Source organism: Ornithorhynchus anatinus, chromosome 3 (genome assembly GCF_004115215.2).
Source record: "Ornithorhynchus anatinus isolate Pmale09 chromosome 3, mOrnAna1.pri.v4, whole genome shotgun sequence".
Classification (NCBI taxonomy): Eukaryota; Metazoa; Chordata; class Mammalia; order Monotremata; family Ornithorhynchidae; genus Ornithorhynchus; species Ornithorhynchus anatinus.
In genome coordinates, this window is record NC_041730.1 from 22,584,726 (window position 1) to 22,602,439 (window position 17,714).

General features: G+C 63.6%; 1 protein-coding gene across 1 annotated transcript; it reads right to left on the reverse strand.

Moving 5' to 3' along the window:
- Positions 1–7,124: 7,124 nt before the first annotated feature.
- Positions 7,125–12,821, reverse strand: LARGE2 (LARGE xylosyl- and glucuronyltransferase 2). Its single transcript, XM_039911307.1, has 14 exons — positions 12,797–12,821; positions 12,228–12,505; positions 11,995–12,077; positions 11,556–11,679; positions 11,160–11,331; positions 10,885–10,989; positions 10,586–10,698; positions 10,242–10,367; positions 10,001–10,136; positions 9,603–9,798; positions 9,204–9,482; positions 8,831–8,977; positions 8,040–8,235; positions 7,125–7,803 (listed from the first exon to the last, which is right to left on the reverse strand). Exons 1-14 carry the CDS (start codon positions 12,819–12,821, stop codon positions 7,606–7,608), a joined length of 2,178 nt encoding a protein of 725 aa, XP_039767241.1. The 3' UTR covers positions 7,125–7,605.
- Between the last annotated feature and the right edge of the window lie 4,893 nt (positions 12,822–17,714).

Below are 17,714 nucleotides of genomic sequence, written 5' to 3' on the forward strand. Positions count from 1 at the left end.
CACCAGTGTGTGCCTGCAGCAGCCTCCACAGCCACGATGGGTTTGTTTTTGTTTTGTTGGGTGGGAGCAAGGAAAGAGGGAGGAGGGCAGGTTTCAGATCCTTATTTGCTGAGCAGTGTGTTTAGGTAGGGAAGTAAGTCCAAAGAGTGTTTGGGCTTTCCTGTTTCTAAACTCTCACTACTATGAAACCAAAAAACCGGAAATCCAGATTTAACCAATCCCAGGGCCCAGAAAGGGATGGGGAGGGAGGGAGGGAGGGAAAGAGGGGAGGGACGGAGGAAGGGTGGGGAGGGGGCGGGGGTGGGGAAAGTATATCAAATAAGCAGTATTTAATATTGTTTGGAGAGGGAACGGGGTCAAGGAGACAAAAAGGACCGGCCACCATATCCCCCCGCCCTGACACACACGACCGGTGCCCCGCCCTCCTCGGGCTGGGGACCGACAGACCCTGCCACCTGGGACCCGGCGGGGCTCGCCCATTCTTCCACGAGCGTCCGAAAGCGCCACGGTGAACTTGGCTCGTCTTGGTTCTCCGGGCCCATCCGGTGACCCACCCTTTCTGTGGGGCAAGAAACGGAAAGGGCGGGGAGGGGAGGAGGAAAAGCGATAGGGCAGTTCCCCGGAGGGAGGGGAAGATGTATCCCAGAGAAAAAGGTGTATCAGTGATTTTACTTGAAAACAAAGCTCCATCCCTTTTCTATATTTATAATACAAATAAGATCCTGAGCAAAGCAGCACATGACCCAGATGTGTGAATTTAACAGATGTTTCTTTTGTTCTTTTTTAAAATTTTGTTTCTTTTATGTTTTTCTTTTTTTTTTTTTTTTTGGTAACAAAAACTAAAATAAGGAATAGAAAAAGCTGTTTTTCAGGCTGACAGTCCAATTAAAGAGGTAGATGAGACCTTGCATGGTATAGATTAGAAGTAATAGTGTCAGTGAGATACAGTGAGTCTTTGTGAGTCCTTGTGTCATCGTTTCGGGCACTGTTTTTTTATGCAAGGGCAAAAATCTTTGTATCTGGGGGAAAAAAAACAACAACTTTTTTTTTAATTAAAAAAGGAAAATAAAAGATATTGAGGTCTTCCTAGTGTTACTTAAATTAAGATCAAGGTAAGAAACGTTGTAAAAAAATGACAAAAGTGCTATTTGTTTCCTAAAAACAGTGATTTCTATTAAAAAGGTGTCAGAACTGGAGAAAAATGCCGTGTAGTTATAAGTTCTTAACCCCCAATTTGCTTAGTGTGCTGCCGTTTTGCTGTGTTATGTTTGAAGTGGAATGGGTCAGGATCCAAGGCTTCTAGCTTTCGTACCACTGAGCGAACTGCTGTCTGTCCGATTGCAGCCATATAGGACTCGACTCCCTCCTCCCCGCCGTCAGCAGGGACCGTCCGTCCTCTCTGTGCGTGGCTCCCATCTCATCTTTCCATGTGAGTGTCTGGAAACGTTTCCAGACGTTCACCGTGCACATCGGTGACGGCAGGAGGCTGAAGGGCGTCGCAGGCTTGGCGAGGGCCGAGTGGGGTGGATTTAGCCTAGGCGGTAGGGCCCGAAGAGACGGTTTCCTCCGGGCACACCCCGGGTTTCCCCAGCCCGCGTCTTTCAGCCGTCGGGACGCCGAGTGCCCTCGGAGCGTGGCAAACCAGAAGGCGATCGGTGGTGTCTCCTCAGAGAAGCGATGGGGTGAAAGCCCATGATGTGACCGACTTTTTCGGTTCTTTCCGGCCCACCCGGCTGCCGCGTTGGGCCCCGGGGGGCAGATTAGCCCCCTGGGAGGGCCGCGTGGCCCCTGGGCAGGCCACCCCAGGGCGGTGACATTAGCCACCTTCTCTTTGGGAGCCACCGTCCTTCAGCGTCATGCTTTCTGTGCCCACTGTGTCCAGAGTGACAGGAATGAATGAATGGACTCTGCCCGGCCCAGTTTCTGGAAGGACACTATGCATTTCTCTAGCCACCTCTTCTCTCAGGAGGCTCGGTTTTTTTCTTGAGAGAACCGAGGCAGGGGCCTGCTCGGGCTGCGTCCTCGGCCCCTTACGGTCCCGTGCCCTGCCCGGGGCCCGACGGCTTTGATCGGGGACCCGCCTTTAGCCATTCACGTCGAACCTCTGGTCTAGCGGTTGCTAAGATATGGGAGCCGTCAACCCCTCCGTGTCCCTTGTCCAGCACTCCCTGACTCAGGTGACATTTGCGCGTGTGGGTGGAGGCAGCCCTACCCTGCTCTCTCCGAGCCAGCTGGGGCCCTCCCTAGCCGTACTAAAAGCACCCGAAGAATAACGTGCTCCCAGATAGCTGCGACCCTCACAAGCGTTGTCGCGGGGCTTGGCGTCTCTGCTCGTGCCAGCCCCACCTCCATCCGAGAGGCGTAACGGGCGGGAGAGACCCGTCGGATCCCCAACTCGGCCAGGACTGGAAGGCAGAGGAAGGGTGAAGGCCGAAAGGAAAGGATTCCCCGACGATGAGGGAGCGCGCCGGCTCCGGGACTGCCGTTGTGCCCAGAGTTGGGAAAACCTGCCTCCCGCACATCCCGGCGTCAACCATGCAGTCAGACAACTGCTCTGGGACACTTACGACGGGCTCGGAAGGACGGAATTGACCGCCGCCTGTGGCTGTTTACCAGGCCACAGGGGAGTCCACCACCCAGGGGAAGGAAGGATCGGGTCCTCTTCTAAGCTAATACGGCCCAGTACCAACCCTGACAGTCGGAAGGGCCCGGGCCTAGCCGGGAATCCCCAGACTCGGGGAGAGCGGGGAAGCCGCCAGTAAGTCCCAGCCTTGTGGTAGAAATAGTTGGCCGAGGTCCAGAGACTGACAGGCCTGCACCCACCTCCCCGTGGGGCGGCTGGGTCTCGTCTCTCCTCCTGGACGGGGTGGGTGACTGGTGTCCACGGTTACTGAAAAAAAACTGGAAAACTTTAGTCAACCTCCAACGTGTTGGCTCAGAGAGGCCTTAGGAGTTCTCTGGGGTGCTGGCCGGAGGATGGGGTTGGGGGTGGGGGGCAGGCTGCAGGGAGCTGACACTGCCATGACCCTCCAGGGATGGGGAGAAGTCTAGACTGCCAGTCAGAACACGAGTCTGCTGGAAGGATTAGATTGTGGGATCTTTCCGGGGATTGCGCAGCCCCAGGGCCCGGGTTGAGCACCACAATCCCCCCCTCACTAGAGCCAGGGATCCATTCCTAAGGATCTCTTTCCCCGCAACCGGAGTCCAAGCCTCTGAAGGACTGAGCTGCAGAGCCGGCTCCCCCGGCGCCCTCTGACTCTCTCTCGGCCTTTCGACTGGGCCCTCCTTTTTATTGGTATCTATTAAGTGCTTACTATGTGTGTCAGGCCACTGTATTAAGCCCTGGAGTAGCGGAATTAGCCCGGGCTTGGGAGTCAAAGGTCGTGGGTTCTAATCCCGGCTCTCCCACTTGTCTGCTGTGCGACCTTGGGCAAGTCGCTTAACTTCCCTGTGCCTCAGTTACCTCGGCGGTAAAATGGGGATTAAGACTCTGAGCCCCACGTGGGACAACTGATAACTTCGTATCTACCCCAGCGCTTAGAACGGTGCTCGGAACATAATAAGCGCTTTACAAAGACTATCGTTGTTATTATTATAGAAACTAATCAGGTTGGACCAGGTCCGTGTTCCCCATGGGACTCATGATTAATCCCATTTTAGAGATGAGGTAACTGAGGCCCAGAGAAGTGAAGTGACTTGCCCCGGGTCACACAGACAAGTGGAGTCAGGAATGGAACCCAGCTCCTTCTGCCTCCCAGGTGTTGCTCTATCCATTAGGCCATGCTGCTTCTCTAATTCTTTGGCCCCATTGTGCCAAGCTCTTTTTCTACCACTCGGTAGAAGCCCTTCGATTTACACCCTTCTAACTTTTCCTGGGCTTCCCACTCCCAACCTCCAAGGACCAGGTCACACATTGGTTCCTTTGTTTCTAGGACTTGAGAGCAAGCCCACTGGCGGGTGACAGGCTTATTCCACTTGCTCCAGCACGCTGGGCCGATCCCGGAGTCGTGTCGGCATCGAACTGCTCCTTCTACCTCCCAGTGGCTGCGTCAAATCTCAGTTATTCCCCCTGGGAGATGCTTTTTCTGAAAACTCAGCACCTTGTCTTCTCTTCAGCCTCCGGCCTCCCTCCCCTCCCTTCCATCCCTCTTCTTCTCACCCGCTAGCTAAGTCGTTCCTTCCCGTTTTCTTTTTTTAATGGTATTTGTTAAACACTTGCTATGTGCCAGGCACTGTACTAAGCACTGGGGTAGATACAAACTAATCAGGTTGGGCGCAGTCCATGTCCCACATGGGGCTCACGGTCTTAATCCCCGTTTTACAGCTAGGGAACTGAGGCGCAGAGAAGTCAAGTGACTTGCCCGAGGTCTCTCAGCAGACAAGTGGCGGAGTCAGAATTAAAACCCAGGTCTTTCCGACTCCCAGGCCGGTGCTTCCTCTAGGTCACGCTGCTTCTCTATCTCTTAACTCGGTTTCCAGTGATTCAGTTTTAGGATCCCTGTGGACCATTTGACCATCAGGTAGCAGGAGCTGACCCTCCACTTCGGGGTCATCTCTACGGGTGGAGCGGCTCCTCTGGAGGCACCCCACACTGGCACCCTGACATCTCAGTATGCCTGTCTCAAAAGGACTTTTGCAGTGTTTCTGCTTCCTCACCAGGCTTTCTCATACCTCCTGGAAGATTTTAAAATTCAATTCCAGAAGGAGGTGAACTGGGATTCGGTCCCTAGGGTCGTGGGCCTTCTGCAGTCTGCGAGTCGGAGGTTTGAATCCCGTCCGTCTAGAGGAACTGGTCTCATTTCATCTTTGTCCCATCAGTCCTTCCCTTCACTCCTCTCCGGCCCATCGTCATCAGTGGTATTCCTTTAGTGCTGACAGCAGGTCAGCACCGTGCTCTGCGCTTGGGCGAGTAAAATTGGGGAGCAGACACGATCTCAGCCCCACAAGAGAGGCATACCGCCCTCTAAAACCATTGCTTCTCATCACTCCTGACTCATCTCGGTTCTTCGCTGGGCGGGTGGGGAGACAGGGACGGGCTTCTCTCTCGTTGCAGGAAGCTTTTTCCAAGTTACGTAATCTCTGGGCTTAGGTTTTTCACCCCGGGCTTTACCGGTCCCCTCTCCCACGTGTGCAGTTCCGCAATCCCCCTTGATTATTCCGTAACCACTTGGCCCAGGCCCTCCCAGATGGATTCCATCGTGAATCTCAGTGAAAGGTAATGGGTCCCCCTTCCACATCATTAGCCATTCTGACCTATAGGAGCCAATTCGACTGCTAAGAAGCACCCAGGCGCACCTCCCTACCCCCTACCCCGCCCCGACCGACTCCTCTCTTTGCTTATAACTGATTCTCCTTTCTCCTTGTGGTCTCTGGGGCTTAAACTTTGTGACATCTCAGTAATCTCAAAAATCGGGCGCCTCTATAGGATTGAGCCAGAGAAAAAGTGATGGAAAATATGCCCTTGGCTAGCAGGGGGAAGGAAGGGAGCCCAGAGAAGTTTAACTTCCCACAAAGCCTCAGTGATCCAGGTGCAGCGGAGTGGATTTGGTCGAGAGTTGACCCGATGTCCCAGCACTGCCGTGGTCCCAGGAACCGATTGTGGATAAAGGCCTGAAAGTTAGGAGCCGGCAGACCTCAACTTATGCTTCCCTTTGGGTCTGTTGGTCAATCAGTCGATGGATGGTATCGACTGACTGCCTATCTTGTGCGGAGTACTGTACTGAGCACTCGGGAGAGTACGATAGAGTTGATAGGCACAATCCCTGCCCATAAGGAGATAGGGGAAATGGTCCTAAGACGTCGGCAGGTGCCCTTCCCACGAGGAGAGTAGACCTCGGTGGCTTAGAGAACCCCACGGCACCTCTCCGCAGCTGTTCTGCTCCATAGAATAGAAGGAAACGAAAGTCTGAAATGTGAACCCACCCCCATCGGTTCCCCCGAGCCGGCGGCTCTCGCTACTGGCCGCGGTTCCAGGTGGAGGTGGGGGGCGGGGGGACCTCCAGTCTCCCCAGTCCCGAGGGAGCTGGAAAGGAACTCCGTGTCCTGTTCACGCCTCTGCTCACCGGTCAGTGAGCCGGGGGTCTGGAGGGGAAGGTCTCACTTAACTAGGGCTCTGCGGCGGGGACGTGAGCGTCTTTTGAAAATCCGGCTCGAACTGACGGCATAGTCACCGCCTTGGCATTTCCCAGGCCACTCATAGATGCTTCACCTCCCTCCACACCCCACCCCAGTGTCTGCCACGTCCAGCCGGTGACCACCGCAGCCCCTTTTTCCAGCCTTCCTTCCCCGCCTTGCAAGCTCCTGCCGTGCCGGTGTGTTTCTCCACTTCTTGAGCCCCGTTCATTGGTGCCGCCTTTTGGTCGTCGACCCCCTGACTGCCACCCGTCTCATCTTCCACCGTGAGCTCAAGGCGAGCCAGTCAGATACAGGCCCGGGCCCCAGCAGGGTGGCTGCAGGGGCGAGGGGTTGAGGGGGAGGGGAGATCTCTGTTTTTAAATATCTCTCTTTTTTCTTTGAGCCCGGTGGTAGTGAGTAGCCGATCCCTCCGCCCCCCTCTCTGTAACTTCCAGTCCCTTGTGGTTTCGGTCTTGGTAGAACTGTGTTTAGGTTTTAGCAGGTTAAAATTTGGGGCGGGGAGGGCGGGGTGGGGAAAAGGGGAGAATACAGAGCAGCTGATCGATTTGTATTTATTTATTTTAACATTTTACTAAATAAAACAAAGTAAAGTTTGGTGTCGGCCTCGCTGTGTGGTGGGAGGGGCGGGACCTCTATTAGAGGAGGCGGCGGGCACCCCTCGTCTCCTTGGCCGAAAGCCAAGCCCGCCTGCTCCCGCCGGGCTTGGCGGGGTGAGCTACAGGTTGGGTCACGAGTCTTCGGCCGGCAGACGGACCTCGTCTCTGGCCACGGGTGCTTCCTCGACCCTGGAGCGGGCCTCTGGTCGCAGCTGTCTGCCCCGCCGCTGGCCCCGGGGGCTCGGAATCTCCGGCTGCCCGAGGCTCAGGCCCGGGCTGCCGGTGACCCCTCTCCCCGTCCGTCCACGAGGCCGGGAGGGCCTGCCCCCCCCCAGGCCCTGCTGCCCACCACCCTACCCCCCAGAGCCCGCAACAAGCCACCTGGGGCAGAGGGAGCGTGAAAAGAATAGAAAAGCTTTAATTACAAAAGATCCGGTGCAACGCAGGGGCAAGGGGATGGAAGGAGATGGAGGGGGGCCCGGGGACCAGAGAGTGACAAGGAGGCAGAACCCGGACCGCCGCCCTCCGTCCAGCCTCAGCCCGGGCTCCAGGCACACAGAGCCTCAGCACGATCATGTACATCTTACGGCGACTCGAATCACCTTAAATAATTTAAATAGAGGCCCCGGGGCCCGCGGGGCCGCCGACCCGTCCCGCCGTCCGCGGCGCAGGTCCTCCCCGCTTCCAGACCAACGCAGTCTTCGGCTGTGGACGGGGGGCCGTGACCCCCGAGCCCTCTGGGGTCGGGGGGAGGGGTCCGGTCAAACTCCCGGGCTTCCCTCTCGCGGCCGAGATGTCTCCAGGACCCCGCGGGGCTGGGAGGGCGGGGGGGACGCCGGAGGATTCCCCGGACGGCGGAGGGGAGGCAGGGCGCTCAGAGCCGCCGCTCGGCCGTCAGATACTTGAGGGCGGCAGCGCCGTAGCGGCGGGACAGGTCCTGGTGGAACTCGTCCTTCAGGGCCCGGAGGCAGCGGCGGTAGGTGGGGCTCGACCGGAACTTGGAGATGTCCAGGCTCGGGGCGTGCGGCAGGTGGATCATAAAGGCCTCGGGCAGCACCAGAAACTCGTACTCCTGCGGGAGAGGCGAGCGTGACGGCGGGGGCGGGGGCGGGGAGCGCGGGCAGGGAGAGGACTGTCCGAAAGGCACCCCGGGGAGACCGAGCAAGCGCCCGCGGGGCCTCGGGGTGGGCCCGAGCCGTGCCCGGGGCCACACGCTCCCAAGGAGACCCGGCCCCGGACGGAGGAAGGGAGGGGAGACCTCGGGGGAAGCCGCCAACCTGGGTCGGCCCCCCCCCCCGCCCCGCTCACCTGGGCATCCAGCTCCACGATTTGAGCCACCTTGTTCCAGCCGAAGCCCACGAAGCGTGGATCGTAGCGGGGGCAGTCCCTCCTCACCACCACATAAGGCTCGTAGTCGGCGGCCCACGCCACGCGGTACGGGGCCGGGGCCTCCCGCCAGCGGGCGTAGTCCGTGGGGGCGTGGCCCCGCGGCCACACGTGATACCTGCCGGGGAGAGCCGGAGACGGACGCGCACGTAGCGTAGCCGTCGTGGGCCGTGACCGGAGCCACCTCCCCGCTAGGTTCTGAGCGCCCCTCGCCCAGATGGAAGGGGTCCTCCCGGAGCCGGACCCTCCCACGTACTCAGAGAGGGTGCCGCGGGAACGGCAGGAAGGGAGCTGAACGTGGGAGAGTGAGGCCTGCACCAGGGCTGCCACGCATTCATCCATTCGTTCATTCAATTGCATTTATTGAGCGCTTACTGGGTGCAGAGCACTGTTCTACGCGCTTGGAAAGTCTAAGAGAGCAAGAGAGGAGCAGCGTGACTTAGCGGAAAGAGCACGGGCCTGGGTTCTCATCCCGGCTCCGCCACTGACCCTGGGCAAGTCACTTCTCCGTGCCTCCGTTCCCTCATCTGTAAAATGGGGATTAAGACTGTGAGCCCCGCGTGGGACCACTCGATCACCTCGTATCGACCCCGGCGCTTAGAACGGTGCTCGGCACATAGTAAGCGCTTAACAAATGCCGGCATTATTATTAACGGAGAGGGATTCCCTGCCGGGGGGGCGCAAGTCGGGGAGCGTCTCTCCCGAGACCCCACCTGAAGGTGTAGAGGGAGCCAGCGTCCAGCAGGGTTAGCAGCTCAGCTTTCGAGGCGGGGAAGCTCAGTCGGTAGCGTAGGGTCTCGAACGCCGGCACCACCAGAGCGGCCTTCCGCGTGGCCAGGTCCAGCTGCTCGATGGAGGCCCTGGGGAAGGGGCGGGAGGACGCCGAGGAGCCGACGGGGTAGGGGCCGGGGGGAGAAAAGGGGAGCAGAGGTTTGCTCTGGGCGACCCCGGAGGGTGGAGGGAGGAGGACGTGGATGGGGACAGCCGAGGGGCGAGTGAAAGGGGCTGGGAGGGGCCCGTCTCCGCTTCCTCCTACCCGGGACCCGCCCTCTCCCCCCTCGGCCCGGCCCCGGGCCCGACCGCCACCTGAGGTAGTCGTAGAGGGAGTAGGCGGGCAGGAAGTCGATGTCGCTGAGGAAGACGTAAGGAGTCCGGGCCTGGGCCAGGGCCACGTTGCGCAGGAGGTTGACGGGGTAGAGCGGGCCTTCCCGGTAGACCACGTGGTAGGCTACGTCCCGCCGGGCGGCCAGGACCTCCGAGGCCTGGGCGAAGCGCAGGAACCGCTGGGCCTCAGCGTCGGACAGGTAGAGCGCCAGGCTCATGGGTCCCGGCCAGTGGCGGCACAGCGCCTCCAGCATCTGCAGCCTGGACGGTCGCGGCGGGAGACCCGGACGGCGTCAAGCCCGAGACAGGTGCGTCCACGGCGGGCCGGGGCGCCGCCCTCTCCCCGCCCGCCCGGCCTCCCCACCCTGGCCCCCGGGATACCGGTCCGTGGAGAGCTGGGCCACCAGGGTGACGTCATGGGGCCGGGGCGCCGGGGGCTCGTGGGGCAGGAAGGTGAGGTGCACACGGTGCACGGTGAGCCGCTGGCGTCGGAACTCGTAGCAGACGTCGTCCTCGTCCAGCTCGTCCAGGGCCCGCTGCGACTGCGCCGGGCGGCGGACCGCGGCGGGAGGGGAGGCGAGAGGGAAGAGGGTCAAGGAGGGGGGAACCCCGGCCCCCGCATCCGTCGCCGAGGCCGGAGGAGACGGCGGGGCGGGGCGCGGGGCTCACCTGCGACCGCTCGGCCCGGAGGGGAGGGGAGAGGGCCCCCCCTCGGCCGCCGTCGGCGGGGAGCGGGGGCGGGGCGCTCCCCGGGCCCCCCGGGGTAGCGTCCACGCGGGGAGAGCCGGAGCAGCCGAAGAGCTCTCCGCGCAACAAGTTGCCGTCGTACTCGAGGAAGGTCAGGTACAAGTTGCGGAAGAATTCCACGTGCTTGTTCTTCACCCGCAGCTTCTTGGGCGAGTTCCAGTGGATGACCTGGGAGGGTCGGGAGGGCGGGGAGTCGGCGGCGTGATCCCGCCAACGGGTCGTGTCCCCCCCCCCCGGGGCCCCCGCCCCCGGGTCCCGGGAGGGGGCCCCGACCTTGAGGTCCGACACCTCGGAGTAGCACTGCTCGGAGCGGGTGTGGTCCGAGAGCTGCACGTTCCAGGAGCAGGGCAGCGGGTGCACCAGCCACGGGTGCTGCTTGATCACCGCATTGAAGATGTCCTGGAGGGGCGGGAGCGGGGGCTGACACGGGGGAAGGAATCCCCAGGCGGGGCTGGGGGGGCGGCGGGCCCATCATCCCTCACGCTCCGTCAGAGCGCCCACCCCGGGGGTGAGAGTGGGGCCTCCCGGGGCCTCTGCCCTGCCCCCTACACCGGCTCCCTCAATCCTCTCCCTCCTTTCCCCCTCCCAGGGCCCCACGACCCCCTGGAGCCGCAGACCTGGTCGGCCAGGGAGGTGGCCAGCATGGTGAGTAGCTCCCTCTCGGCCGTCAGCCGCCACATCTGCTCCCAGCCGGCCTGTCGCAGCCGGTCCAGCCGCAGCAGGATCACCCCTGCGGGAGCGCGTGTCCGGTGGGTGGGGGCGGATGACCACCCCGGACCATCCCTCCGTCCGACTCCCGGCCCGGACGGAAGATGGGCAAGACGTCCCCAAGATTCACCCTCCCCGTCCCCCACCCCCGGGCCTGAGGAGGCAGTCCTGGAGAGGCCCGGCCCCGGCCCGGCATCGGGATCCCCACCTGTGTTGAAGCCCCGGCCCAGAGCCGGCCAGGGACGGTGATTTTTCCAGAGATTGCCCAAGTACCAGTCGCTCTGGTTCTCCACCAGCCCGATCACCTGTTTGTCTGGGCGGGGATGGAAGAGGAGAGCCGGGTTGGGGTTCGGGGGTCGGGCCTCGGCTCTGGGACCCGGGGCGCTCCCCGGCCGGGGCCGTGGGAGGGATGCCAGAGGCGAGCCGGGGGTGACCAGGTTGAGGGCAGGCAGCACCTGGGGGGGGACTCCTCCCCCACAATACCTGAGAAGCGGGAAAACACGGCCCAGAGGTCAGCGATGTCGGAGGCGAAGGTGATGTCGGTGTCCAGGACGATGACGCGGGGCAGGTCGGGGGGCAGCGCCCGGGGCAGCGTCAGCTTCAGGAGCCCATAGATGCCCGAGTAATGCTTGTTGGGGATCCAGGCCACCTCAGGCTGCAGAGGGAGCTCACGTGGGTCCCCCCGCCTTCAGCGGGGGGCCTCCACACTCCTTTTCCCAAAAGTTCCACGCGTTCTGCCCACCCAGAGTCCCCTGGGGCGGCCCCGGGCAGCAGCCCCCTCCATGGGGGGTTGGGGGCAGGACTGGGGGACCCGAGAGGGTGAGGATCAGGGTCGGGGCAGGAGACGAGGGGGAGGACCAGGGAAGGACCGCTGCCTGCCTTGAGCTCATCGGCGTCGTAGAAGCTGACCAGGACGGAGGGCACCATCCAGGACCGGAAGAGCGTCTCCAGGATGAGCCGGGCCACGGCGTCGGTCACCAGGTGGAAGTGCAGCGGGTTCTTTCTGGAAGGGCGAGGACCACCGGGCGCGGGGGTGAGGACAAACCGGACACCCCCCAATCCCAGAGGGTTCCCCGAGGTGACCCACTCGGCCGGGGCGAGTGAGGCCCAAGTGCCGGGGAAGGCGAAGTTGGGGGATACGGATCGGAAGGAGCGGGAGAGCCCGTCGTCGAGCAGGGATCGTCCCTATCCGTCGCCGAATCGCACTTTCCCGGCGCTCAGTACGGCGCTCCGCACACACTTAGGCGCTCAACCGCTACGCTCGGATGAACGCCCCGAGTGGGGCCCCGGGGCCAGACGAGGAGGGACGGGCGGGTACCTGTGAAAGAGGATGGACTTGACCAGGGTGACCGCGTCTCGGCTCGAGTTGTGTCCGGCGCAGACGATGGCCACGTGCAGGAGCTGGGGGCGTCGACGGCGGGGCGGCCTGGGTCCGCCGGACCTCGGCCGGCCCCTCCCTCCCCCCGGGGGTCCCGGGGGCCACCCGGGGTTGGGGCTGGGGGTCCGGGGAGGGTCGAGGGGGCTTCCCTTCGGGCCCAACCTCCCCCTCACCTGGCACTTGAGGGCCTGGGCCTGCCGGGCGCAGGGGTGGTCGTGGCCTTCCCCCGGGGGCGGGGGCTGGTGGTGGGGCGGGCCCGGGTCCCCGCGTTGGGCCAGCGCCTCCCGCAGCCGCCGGTTCTCCTCCTCGGCCGCCCGCACCCGGGCCTCCAGGGCCGCCCCCAACGCCCGCCCGGGGCACCGGGCCGCCGGGGGCACCGCCGGGGGCACCGCCGGGGATGCCAGCGGCAGCGGCAGCCCGTCTGCGGGAGGGGGCGTGGAGGGGGCACGGGCTCACCCGGAGCCGCTCCCCACAGACCCGACCTCCGACCCCATCCCCAGACCCGACCCCAGACCATCCCCAGACGGCCCTCAGACCATCCCCATCTCCCCGAGACCCGCCCGCCCGACCCCCATCCCTCCGAGACCGCCCCCACAACATCCCCAGACTCCCCCCGACCCCAGACCCCCGAGAACCGCTCCCCCACCATCCCCTGACCCTCGAGACCACCCCCAGGCCCGGACACCATCCCCGGGCTCCGAAGACCATCCCCAGACCCCTCCGCCCCAGACCATCCCCAGACCCCCGGAGAACCGCTCCCACACCATCTCCAGACCCTCGAGACCATCCCCGGGCCCCGGAGACCATCCCCAGACACCCCCAGGCCCCCGGGGACCGCCCCCAGGCCCCCCAGACTGCCCCAGGCCCCCTATTCCGTCCCCAGGCCCCTCCCAGACGGCCCTCAGACCGTTCCCCTCCCCCGAGACCCGTCCCCCGACCCCATCCCCCCGAGGCCGCCCCCAGAGACCTCCCCCAGGCCCTAGGGACCCCCCCCAGACCCCCGAGACCCGTCCCCCCCCCAGAGACTCACCCCCCCAGACCGTCTCCAGACTCCCCTAGACGGCCCTCGGCCCATCCCCATCCCCCAGAGACCCCCCCCAAGATCCTCCGGACCCCCCCGACGGCCCTCGGCCCATTCCCAGCCCCCCGAGACCCTCCCTCCCTCCCTCCCTCCCTCCGAGGCCGCCCCCTCCCCGTGCCCCTCGACGGTCCCCTCGCCGGCGCCCGGCCGGTGGGTCCTCACTGTGCAGGTGTCCGGCGAGCAGGTAGAGGCCGGGCAGCAGGAGCAGGAGCAGCAGCAGGAGCAGCCCCGCGGCCCCCCGCACCCCCCGCACCCTCGGCAGGGCCCGGCCCGCCATCCCGGGACGGGGGTGGGGACCCGGGGGGGCGGCTCAGGGCGCCGAGGCCCCGCCCGGGGGAGCGGCCTCCATCCGAGGCCCTGCTGGGGGGGAGGGGGGGACACGGGGTCAAGCCTCGACCCCCAAGCGACCCCGGCCGGGACCCCCCCGTCCCTCCCCCTCCCCCTCCCGCTTGGCCCGACGCGCCCCCGGCCCCGATCCTTCGTCCCTCCGCTTCCCCGACCCCTTCTTCACACCTCGACTCCGGGGGCGGGGGGCAGGACCGGCCCGGAGCCGGTCGGGACGGGAGCCTGGGCCCGGCCGGGCCCGCCCCCCGCCCTGCCCCCCGCACCTGGGCTCAGGTTGCACCTCCGCTTGGCCCCCGGGACGGAGGGAGGGACGAAGGACAAGCTGGAAAGGACCAGCCCAGCTCGGGGGGACCGGTATCCCCGCCCCCAGGAGCCACTTTCCCCCTCCCCGGCCCGGCAGCGGGCACCGGACGGGCCCCGGCACCCCTCTCTCCGCGGGGAAACTGAGGCGGGAGGCCCGGGACGCCCCCCCCCCCCGAAAGGGCCCTTCTTGTCAGCCGGTCCGGAGGGAGGCCGGACGGAAGAAACCTCCCCCCTCCTCCTCCCCCGGGGGAAGGCAGAGTCCGGCGGTGACTTGACTTACCCCCGGCCCCGGCTGCCGGGAGGGAAGGCCGAGGGAGAGGCCGGGCGCCGCAGGCCAAGGTGAAGACGCACACTGACATACACGTTCGGCCTCGAGGAGGCCGCGGGAACCCCCCCCCGGAGGCCTGGGGGCGGCCCAGAAAACAATCAAACGTGCCGGGAGGGATTAATCCCCCCCCCTCCGACCAACCCTTGCCCTGACCAACTCCCTCTTCAAATTTTAATCCCCCCGGCGGCCTCCTTCCTTTCCCCCCCCGCCCCCTCCTCCCCTCTCTTGACCCGTTCAACGACTGGGGGCGGGGGAGGGGCGGGCTGACCCCCGGCCTGAGGGATCAAAGCAGGCCAAGCCCCGGAGATGGCCGAGCGGCCCGGCCGGGCCTCGAAGTTTGCATGTGAAAAGCGGGTGGGGGGCTGGGGCAGGCCGGGGTCGCCGATCCGGAGCTCGCCCTGCTGGAATGCGGAGTATGCAGCGGGGGTGGTGTGGGTCGGTGTGTGTGTGTGTGTGTGTGTGTGGGTCTCTCTGCCTACCTGCCGTCGCCTCCAGACGCCCACCCCAGAGGCCCCTGAAACCCGGTTTCCCCGTGGAGAAAGTCCCCCCTCTCCCTTCCGCACGGGGCGGTCTGAGGGGTGGCGAGGGGGCCCGGGGTCCCCCTGCCAAACCTAGGTGCCTGGGAGACCCGGGCAGGGGGATGTGGGCGATGAGGGGCGGCAAGCCGAGACCTGCCGGTTCTGCGGACGGCGGCTCACCTGGGAACTCTTGGGAGTTGGGCCAGGGAGCACGCCAACCTCTTCCACCCTCGCCTGGGGGCCGGGGCAGGGCCGCTGGCTCTCCTCCGTGGGCTAGAGGTCCGGACCCCACTCGGTCTCCTCCCCCAGTGGGGCCCTCCGCCCCGACGTGTCCTCGTCCCGGGGCGGCGGGTACGTGCGCCAGGGCAAAGCGGGTGGGGGGTGGGTGGGTGCGTTGGGTCCAGGCCCGTGAAGGTGATGAGAAGGACCCAGCTGGTGCACGGGAGTAACAGAGGAAGGGCTTGAAGGTCAGGCCCGGCAGCACACCGCCTTCCCGCTCGGCCCCCCCGGGAGGGGGCCGCCGGGCCTTCGTCCCGCCATCTCCCCGGCGCCGGCCCGCGGCGCCGGCGGGACGGACCCGGCCGCGGGCCCGAGGGACCGATTCCCCTGCGCGGCCGTGGCGGGCCGGAGAGGGGAGGCGGGGCGTCTGCGTTCTGCCCGATGTGACCTGGGGCCGGTCACTTCCCGTGCCCCACACCTCAGTTTACCCATCCGGGATGCGGGGAGACCTGTCGTCTCCTCTTCCCCGTGCCACCCCGGGGATGAGGAGGGGGCGGTCCCAACACAGACAGGCCAGTAAAGGACGGGGAATCCGGGGGTGACTGTGGGCCCCTCGGTCACCAAGCGGCAACGGGCCAGAGACCCCCAGCGTTCGGCCGGGCCGGGCTCCCAAGGGGAGGGCCCTCTGCCCTCGGCAAGCAGCCCCCGGGGATTGAGGCCGTCGATCACCGGCGCTCTCCCTGAGGTCGTATCGATTGCCTGACCACCCTCACCACCCCACCTGCTTCTCCCCAGGAGGCGAGAGGGATACCTTCTGTGACCTTAGGCTTCGGTGAGGAGAACCTTGCGGAGGGGGGAGGGGAGGGGAGAGAGGAGAAGGAAGGTGGTCCGCGAGGCTCGGGGCCGCTCTTCGATCTAGGACGGGAAAAGGGCAGACGGTGAAAGATCGGAGACTGAAACCAGGGGAAAACTCCATCCCGAGCCCTGTGGGGATGGGAAAGTTGGCCTTATGGATTTGGAAACTTGTAACCCTGGAATTTCCATCCGCGGGAGGGAGCAGGTGTAGCTTTCGGCCAAGCCGCGCGACCCCCTGCCGTCGGCACAGGTGCCTCCTTGACGGCGGATTCCCGGGATCCGTTGACTTTGGCAGGAACCTCGAACCTAGGCCGACCAAACCCGGGCCCGCAGCGCCGAGGAGGGGGTGGTCAGGGGTGGGGAGGGGGACTCCGGCCGGCTCTCTGACATGAGGGGAGAGGGAGTTGACGCCCGCAGGGGAGCGGAGGGGCCGGGAGGAGGTGCAGCTTCGGGGCAGGGAGCGGAGGCGGGACCCTGACCTCCTCCCCACTGACCATAAACTTTACCCTTCCCGAATAGGCCACGAGAAGAGAGGCCCAGAGAGGAGTGACCCGCCTGGGTGCTCACAACACTCCACTCAGCTGTATGCCGGCTGTGGACAGGTGCCAAGTAAGGAGGGGTGCCTTCGGGCTCGTGGTCTGGCCCAAGAGGCTGGGACACAGAGCCCTCTTTGTCTCTAGGGCCTTATCTCCCCTAGGGGATCAGAGAGGGGAGCTGGGGGCAGGGGGGCTCGTGGGGCTGACTTTGTTGGAAAGATCCCAGGGGGTGGGGATGCTTTGGAATCGCTTGACGCGTGCTTTCCTCTCTCCACTTGGAACAGGTTCTGGGACATCATTCTGTTTAGGCGGAGCCAAGCGCTTGGGATGCTTACGTTGGAGACCGCGGCTTCGGGGGATGTGCGGGAAGTGAGGAGGGTGGGAGGGGGAAGTCTCGCAAGGCAGGCGGGGCCCTTCTCAAGACAAGAGATGCAGTAGGCCCTTGGGGAGCCCGGTGGATAGGCCAGAGCCTAGAGCCCTTTCTCTGCCCTGAGCAGGTACCCCGAACTGCAATCTCACATGCTTTTCTGGGATTGCGAGAAGCCCTGGAGATTTTCCTTCCGGGCCTGGGGAAGCAATAGAACCCAGGGCAGGGATGAGGATTCCTCTGAATCGGATGAGGATCAGAAGGGGGAGGGATCGTGGCGAAGCTGGCTACTTAATAATAATGTTGGTATTTGTTAAGCGCTTACTATGTGCCAAGCACTGTTCTAAGGGCTGGAGGGGGAGGGGGATACAAGGTAATCAGGCTGTCCCACCTGGGGCTCGCAGTCTTATTCCCCATTTTACAGATGAGGGAACTGAGGCCCAGAGAAGTGAAGTGACTTGCCCAGAGTCACACAGCTGACAAGTGGCGGAGCAGGGATTAGAACCCATGACCTCTGACTCCCAAGCCCGGGCTCTTTCCATTGAGCCACGTTGCTTCTCGCTACCTACTTCTCAGGTATCTTCCCTAATCAATCAATGGAATTTCCTGAGTGCTTACTGTGGGCAGAGCACTGTACTCCGTGCTGGGGAGAGTACAATATAACCGAGTTGGCAGACACGTTCCCTGCCCGCCTGGAGCTTACAGTCTAGAGGGGAAGGAAGGCACTAAGGCTGTGGGCAAGTCACTTAACTTCTCTGTGCCTCAGTTCCCTAATCTGTAAAATGGGGATTAAGACTGTGAGCCCCACGTGGGACAACCTGATTCCCCTATGTCTACCCCAGCGCTTAGAACAGTGCTTGGCACATAGTAAGCGCTTAACAAATACCAACATTATAAATCACGGACATGCACCTAAATGTGACGGGGGAGAGGGTCGGGAGGGAATATCAGATGGTTAAAGCGTTCAGATTCAAGTTCATCTGGTGATGCTGAAGGGAGAGGGGGTAGGGGAAATGAGGGCTTATCAGGGAAGGCCTTTTGGAGGCGATGTGATTTTAATAGAGCTTTGAAGGTGGGGAGAGTGGTGGTCTGTCGAATATGAAGGGGG